Source organism: Lepus europaeus, chromosome 2 (genome assembly GCF_033115175.1).
Source record: "Lepus europaeus isolate LE1 chromosome 2, mLepTim1.pri, whole genome shotgun sequence".
NCBI lineage: Eukaryota > Metazoa > Chordata > Mammalia > Lagomorpha > Leporidae > Lepus > Lepus europaeus.
Genome location: NC_084828.1, coordinates 108,960,023 through 108,967,958, shown reverse-complemented (window position 1 = coordinate 108,967,958; position 7,936 = coordinate 108,960,023). Strand labels below are relative to the sequence as shown.

The 7,936-nt window shown below is 44.2% G+C and overlaps 1 protein-coding gene across 1 annotated transcript; it reads right to left on the bottom strand.

Annotated features, from left to right (window-relative positions):
• Positions 1-1,790: 1,790 nt before the first annotated feature.
• Positions 1,791-2,222, bottom strand: LOC133748885 (large ribosomal subunit protein eL27-like). Its single transcript, XM_062177972.1, has one exon. It carries the CDS (start codon positions 2,192-2,194, stop codon positions 1,859-1,861), a length of 336 nt encoding a protein of 111 aa, XP_062033956.1. The 5' UTR covers positions 2,195-2,222; the 3' UTR covers positions 1,791-1,858.
• Between the last annotated feature and the right edge of the window lie 5,714 nt (positions 2,223-7,936).

The following is a 7,936-nucleotide window of genomic DNA, read 5'->3' as shown; positions in this document are numbered from 1 at the left end:
GGTGTGGGACCTACCAGCAGCCATTCTGCTTTTGTGTGTGGTGGTAGGCAGGATATTGGCCCCTCAAAGATATCTACCTCCCAATCCCTGGAGCCTGCAATCAGGTTATCACAAGGCAACAGGGATTTTACAGATGCAATTAAATCAAGGAATTTGAGACGGGGAGATCATTCGGGATTGCTGCATAAGTGTCCTTAGAAGTGAAAGAGGACTGCAGAAAAGGAGTTAGAGGAAGATGTGCTGTGGAGAACTCACAGAGAAGTCCAGCATCGCTGGCTTTGAAATGAAGGGCTCCGTACGCCGTGGGAAGCTGTAAAGGGCAAGGAAATAGATTCTTCCTCAAGCTTCAAAGAGGAATGCAGTCCTGCTGACACCTTGAATTTTGCCCAGTGAGACCCACTTTGAATGTCTGAACTACAGTCAAGAAAGGTAATAAATCTGTGTTGTTTAAAGCCACTATGTTTGAGATAATTTGTCACAGTACTGATAAAAAAAAATACAGACTCCCTGTATCCATATTTCCCTTTGATTAATTGTCCCACTTCCCTTGATTACAGGTTATTGGGGCTATCACTCAGGTTTTCCGCATATTGGTAGCCAAATGATGAGGGGGTATCTGGGACTGGGGCAGTGGAAGCCCCCTTCACCCTTTCACTGAAACCTGGAACTCAACAAACATATAATGAAAATGGTGAGTGAACTCATTCCAGGGCCACGCCCCACCCATGAGGCACCTGCGAGACACCACTGCTGCTTCCCAGTCCTCAGAGAGGGGGGCTGTGTTTCCTGCTCAGTTCCAAGTCTGGTTCTGCGTGCTCTGTATTGCTGTGCAATAAGTCACTTCAAAAGTCTGTTCCTTGAAGCAATCCCAATTACTTTCTAGTGCAGTATCTGCAATCTGGGGCACCATTCGGTGGGGAAGGCTCATTTGCTCCATGGAGCGGCAACTAGGGATGGAGGATCCACTTCCAAAACAGCTCACTCACACGCCTAGCAAGTGTGAAGGTAAGCACCCATGAGAGGTGTGCAGCCAGGGCTGATGGTTGGGGGCTGCCATTCCTTCTGCCGTGGGCTGTCAGGGCACAGTGTCTGAGTGGCATGTGAGTGTGGACCAACATCTCAGGAGGAAGAGGACAGAAGCTGCAGTAGCTTTTGTGACCCAACCTCAGAAGCAAAGTGACTTAGCCTAACATCGTCCCGAGTCTACCCCAATTCATGAGGAAGAAGCAAGCCCGACTATCGGTGGGAGGAGTATCTAAGTCACGTTCAAGAGCAGTGTGTGGGACACGGAGTAGTATTGCAGTATTTTTGGAAACTAAACCCCACTGCCTTCTTCAAGCCTTTCTATCAGCTCTCTGTCCTCAGGCCCCCGCCCTTTTGCCCACGGTAACCAGAGCTGGTTTCTGAATTACTTGCAACCAAAGACTTACGAAGCAGGCATATCCACAAACGTATCAGAGTTGGGAGAAATATTTAAATTTCCTTATTAAAAGACAAAAGCTCTCAGAGTGTGGAAAAACAAAGCAAATCCACTACGGGAATTAAAGAATATATGTGTTTTTCACATCTCCCAGAGAAAACTGACAAAATGGTTTGGTAGTTTCCTAAAAGCAGAAATTATACATACCACATCCTCAGACCACAATTATTAGATTTCAACATTCATGTAACAACCTTTCCAATTACATAGTTCACAATTCTTGGACAGTCTCACTAGAATCTTTGTTTTTCACTTACAATCAGGGGCCCAGCCAGAAATTTTTTTTTTTTCTTTTTTCTTTTTTTAAAACTGCAGCTTCTGGAAGAACCACTTGTTCTTGCCGGTCTTGTACCTCTCTTCGAACTTGACCTTAGCCTCTCATCGGGCCTTGCATTTAAGAGCGGGGTCCCTGAAGACATCCTTGTTGACCACGGTTTTGTCCAAGGGAATATCCACAGAGTACCTGGTGGGCATGAGGTGATTGTAGTTATAAACTTTCACAAAAGACTTGATCTTCGACCGCTTGGCGATTTTCTTCTTGCCCATGGCGACTGTCACTTTCCGGGGGTAGCGGTCAATTCCGGCCACCAGAGCGTGGCTGTAGGGGCAGTCCGAGGTGCCATCATCAATGTTCTTCACGATGACGGCTTTGCGTCCCGAGTAGCGTCTGGCCAGGACCAGCACCACCTTCCCGGGTTTCATGAACTTGCCCATTTCGACGGCAACCACTCAGGCCTACAGCGGAAAGCCAGCCAGAAATGTATCATCATCTTCTTTAGAAAATAAACATCTTCGATTTCTCCTTGTCTCATTGCTCACCCTATCCTCCCAGCTTTCTGGCAGCCTTCACTGACATTATCAGGCTTTCTGCATCCCAGAGACTCTTATTCTGTCCCTTGGCGGCTTTCTTTATTATTTTCAGATTGGTTTGCCCTACTACTCTTTTTTCCTTCTGTTTTCCATGCTGGACCCCAAGGTGTTTAGAAGCCTGAAGTTAAATATTCTGTAGCCCATGTAGTGTGGTCTGAAGTGAACAGCATGGCGTCTGGCCCTGGACTGTCCAAGGTTAAGTCCCAAAATAGAAAACAAAAAAAATACACTTGCTTTATTGTACTCATTTTTTGCTTCAAATAGATAAGGTATACTTCCAAAAGTTCTTGGAAAATGGGATTGAAAATGAATTTACTTTGGTACAAAACATTTTTGAAATTCATGCATAGAGAAGCTTTCAAAAGGTTTGTAGAAAACGTGTTTATGAAAAATATGCATGGATTTAAAAAAATTTATAGCAAAATAAACTTATCTTCAAGCCTATTTTCCGTAGATAGTCTTTTTAGAAAAATCCTAGTTATCCTTTTAATAATAATAATGTCAAATGACTACAATTCTTTTGTATTAAATGGGTTTGAAGCATTTTTCTTAATTATCTAGCACCATGTCAGCCCAAACACAACACTTTATCTAAAATACCAGTATTATACTTTTCCTAAAGACAGAAAACCATTTCTACTAAAAACATTTGGCAAGCATTTTCAAAACAGTATTTTCTGTTTTCATTATTTCTGAACTTCCTAACAAATATGCATGGAAATTTTAATATGCAGCTGTAATCCTTCAACATTTATTATAAAAGTTTAATTGTTTATGACTTTTTGGAAGTTGCTTAATCTCCATGAACCCTAAAATGGTTTTCAATTGAATTGTACTCTGGCAAAATAATGGAATTTTCTATTCGCTTTCCTCTCAATATTTTATGGCCTGACCTACAGCAACAGTAAGCATTCCATACATGTCTAGTCAATGACCAAACACACTGTAATGGAAATGATGAAAGGACATTTATTTTGACCACCAGGGCCAGTCCAGACCGAATCAAAAGCTTCTGGTGCTTTGCTCCCTGCTGGCTATCTCTTTGTTTCCACCTTTCCACATAATACAGAACCATGTCCTGTTTAATTTTAGATTCAAAGTTCCTCTTAGCCTACTGTAGAAAAAAATAGTTTTCAATCTTTTGTATTTCATATCCCTGTATTTGAATGGCATAACGCCACAGGTTACCCAGAGCTGAGGGAAGGGAGAGGTGTCCCAACTGGATCCATACATGATGTCACAGGGTAGATACAGGGCTTTTTTTTTTTTTTTTTATCAGGCAATTAAAGCTGGAAGGGACCTATAGATAACAGAGTCCAAACCCCTTATTTTCCAGATAAGGAAAGCAAGGTCCAGAGACACTGTGACTTGCTCAGTGTCACTGAGTGTGCACAGAAAAGGGCTTTGTGGGGAACAAAGGCGAGGCTGCATTTGTCACTGATGTTCCTCCACCAGCTTGCTGACCCACCTTATTGTGCCCCAGACAAGTGCTATCCACTTGCATTGTGCTGTTTATCTTAAGGAAACTGTAAAGTATAGAACTGGTCATTTTTCCCTGCGTGTGTGGGCTGCCTGAGAGCTCCAAGCTACTGGATTCTGTTTGCCATGCCTGGTACTGCCTCCAGTGTGGGATAAAAGCACCAAAAATGGAGCCAAGATCGTCTGAGTGGGTCCTTAAAGAAAGAGAACCAGGAAACGAAACAAGCAACCAAGAGGTTGGGTTCATTAGCTAAAGGTAGAAGCCAATCCTTTTCAGAGAATTACCATAGTCTCATTTTATGATTACATACATGAATTCTAAGGTATGTGCTGGAAAACTAGTTCTCTCTCTTCTAGAACTCAAGACAGTGTACTGTCGTTTTTGGTTTTCTCTTCTACCTTGGAGTTGTTGATTGCAAGGGTCTTTACTGGCTCAGCTCTATTTCTCTAGGGCCTAGCAAGACACCTGCCATGTCGAATTCTTTTATAAGCACCTGCAATGGAAGTGATACTTATTTAAAGATGAATCAATCTATCAGTAGAGGAAGTCTGGATGGGCAGAACTAGCCACCTTAAAGCCAGAAAATTCTGTACAGGTCTTTTAAATCATGTTCAGGGCCCATATTTCATATTTGTTGTGATTAAGCATGACTAGCTGATTCTGAGGATAAAGCAATAATCTCCTGGCTAAACTGTCAAAAACTGATCACCAAAACCACTCAAAGATCCAACTTCCTCATCCATTTACAAAGATTGTAAATTTGTTCACTCATCCACGTAACTACTCATCAAAAGCATGCGTTGCATACAGGGATCATTGAGGTGGCCTCTGCCCTTGTAATTTAGTCAGTGTTTCTGAAACTGTCATCCATGGGACACTTACATCAAAAGTGGGGGAGGAGGTGTTAGGGTTGACGAACACGCGTATACTCAGGATATTGGGAGGTGGGGCTCAGGAATCTTCACTTTGGAACAAGTATCCTGCAGTAGGTTTTCATCTCATTCTCAAACATTTATTGAGTGCTTATGGTGAGCAAGGACTTTATGTTTGATCGAGAGTAACAAAGCCAATCTTCTAATAACCATAATGAAACAGGTCCAAGTGCAGTGGAGGCTGTGAGGGGCTGGAAGGAATTCAGGAGCAGAGCTCAGGTCATGGAAGAAAAACAGGCTCATATAGCTGGTTGGACACACATTCTGGACTTCTGTAGATGCTGGTGAGCCTTTATTAATGAAGACTACGAAAAACTGATTAGAATTTTTTGTCACTTACAGTGGAAGCAGCCTGGCTGCCCTGGAAGCTCTAAGTAAGAGAACCAGAAAAAAGGCTGCTTCTATCGGGCAGTACTATGGCCTGAATGTTTGTGTCCCGCTCAGAGTCTACCGTTGAAATCCCAACCTGCAAGATGACAGTAGGAGGAGGTTACCAGGTTGTGAGAGCAGAGCCCTTATGAGAGAGATTAGTGCCCTTATGAAAATTACTCCTTCTAAGGGCCAGCGCTGTGTTGTAGTGGGTAAAGCCACAGCCTGCAGTGCCAGCATCCCATATGGGAGCCAATTCAAGTCCCAGCTGCTCCACTTCCAATCCAGCTCTCCATTATGGTCTGGGAAATCAGTAGAAGATGGCCCAAAGACCTTGGGTCCCTGCACCCACGTGGAAGACCTGGAAGAAGCTCCTGGCTCCTGGCTTCAGATTGGCCCACTCAGGCTGTTGCAACCATTTGGAAAGTGAATCAGCAGATGGAAAACTTCTCTCTCTGTCTCTCTCTGTCTCTCTCTCTCTCTCTCTCTCTGTCTCTCTGTAACTCTGCTTTTCAAATAAATAAATCTTTAAAAAAGCAAAATGTCCCTTCTGGGCCACGCATTTTGATGTTGCCTACATCCCATACCCAAGGGCTGATTTTAGTCCTGGCTGTTCCACTTCCAATCCACCTACCTGCTAATGTGCCTGGAAGGCAACAGATGATGGCTCTAGTGCTTAGATTACTGCCACCCATGTGGAATACATGGATATAATTCCTGGCTCTTGGTTTCACCCTGGCCCAGCCCTGGCTGTTATGGATAACTGGAGAGACACCCAGCAGATGGGAGCTCTCTCTCTACCAGTCACTCCCTCTCTCTCTCTCACTCTGCCTTTCAAGTAAGCCTTTTTTTTTAAACAATAACAAAAATAAAAGAAGACCCTTCTACCACATGAGGACACAGCAAGAAGGCACTGTCTAATGGAAGCAGACCCACACCAGACAGTATACCTGCAGATAGCTGGGTCTTGGGAATTGCAGCCTCCAGAACGGTGCGAAATAAATTTCTGTTGTTTACATTCACCCAGTTTATAGTATTTTTGTTGTAGTGGCCTGGCTCAGCCAAAGCAACAGATCAACCGTGTTCTGGGGAAGTAGTAGATTTCTTGGCTCTTCAGCAGCAAGTAGGCTTCCCTTTACTTTGTCCTTTTAAGCCACACCAGAACCTTCTGCCTGCAACATGCCACTGAGAATGTGGAACATTTGTAAGTTGAAACTATGCTGCCTTTTACTCATAGAGTGGCAAAAAAATAAATAAATAAATGGGGGGTTAAGCCCATTCTGTTGGGATCTTTTTATTTAGTCCTTTTTTTTAAAGATTTATTTTATTTATTTGAAAGGCAGAGTTACGAGAGAGAGAGAGAGAGAGAGAGAGAGAGAGAGAGAGAGGTCTTCCATCCACTGGTTCACTTCCCAAATTGCCACAACACCCTCAAACCAGTGCCCATATGGGATGCCGGCACTGCAGGCTGGTGCCACAGTGCCGGCCCTGGTTAGTCCTTCTATCAGCTGTCACAAATCAGTCCATTCTTCTCATGTCATACCTGGCAGTTATTTTGTTCTCTGATGGATATGTGCTGGAAGTTGAAATCCTAGTCTGAAAGCCTTCTGCAATTTGGGAAGAAAATCCCTCTTTTATTTTTTTAAGTCTTATTTGACAATTCCAATCATATGGAAAAGTAGAGAATCTCCAACTTCCCTGTGTATACCACTAGCTTCAACAGCCATCAGCCTGTCACCATATTTATTTTTATCTCCCTTCTCCATGCATTTTTTCTTTTCAAACTATTTTAAAACAAATCTTTAACTTCATGTCACTTTGCCTCTAAATATTTCAGTATGCATTCAGTAAAGGGGGAGGGCCTTGAATGTGAGCCATACTTAGGGAAGTGCTTTCAAGACATGTGGGGGCGGGGCGTAGATGCCAATTGCCTTACAGCAGAGAAACCTAGCAAACAGCATCTACTCCCTTAGCCAGGCGGTCAGGTTAACATCATCAGCAAGGTCATGTTGATAGGGTGCACCCCCAATATGATGTGAGGAGAACGGTGCTAGCAGAACCTGCATATACACTCGATAGTAATATAGAATATTGGTTCCTTAGTTGTGACAAACGTACCGGAGTCATGTAAGATGTTTTCCATAGGGGGAAATTAGTATGAACAATATAGCAATTCTGTACTATCTTTGCCACTTTTCAATGTTCAAGATTTGTTTTAAGTTTATTATTTTAAAAATAGAGGGACAGGGGCTGGCGCCATGGCTTAACAGGCTAATCCTCCCCCTTGCGGCGCCAGCACACTGGGTTCTAGTCCCGGTCAGGGCGCCAGATTCTATCCCGGTTGCCCCTCTTCCAGGCCAGCTCTCTGCTATGGCCCGGGAAGGCAGTGGAGGATGGCCCAAGTGCTTGGGCCCTGCACCCGCATGGGAGACCAGGAGGAGCACCTGGCTCCTGGCTTCGGATCAGCACAATGCGCCGGCCACAGCGGCCATTGGAGGGTGAACCAACGGCAAAAAGGAAGATCTTTTTTTGTTTTTTTTTTTGTTTTTTTTTTTTTGACAGGCAGAGTGGACAGTGAGAGAGAGAGAGAGACAGAGAGAAAGGTCTTCCTTTTTGCCGTTGGTTCACCCTCCAATGGCCGCTGCGGCAGGCTCAACTCGCTGATCCAAAACCAGGAGCCAGGTGCTTCTCCTGGTCTCCCATGCGGGTGCAGGGCCCAAGCACTTGGGCCATCCTCCACTGCCTTCCCGGGCCATAGCAGAGAGCTGGCCTGGAAGAGGGGCAACCGGGATAGAATCTGGCGCC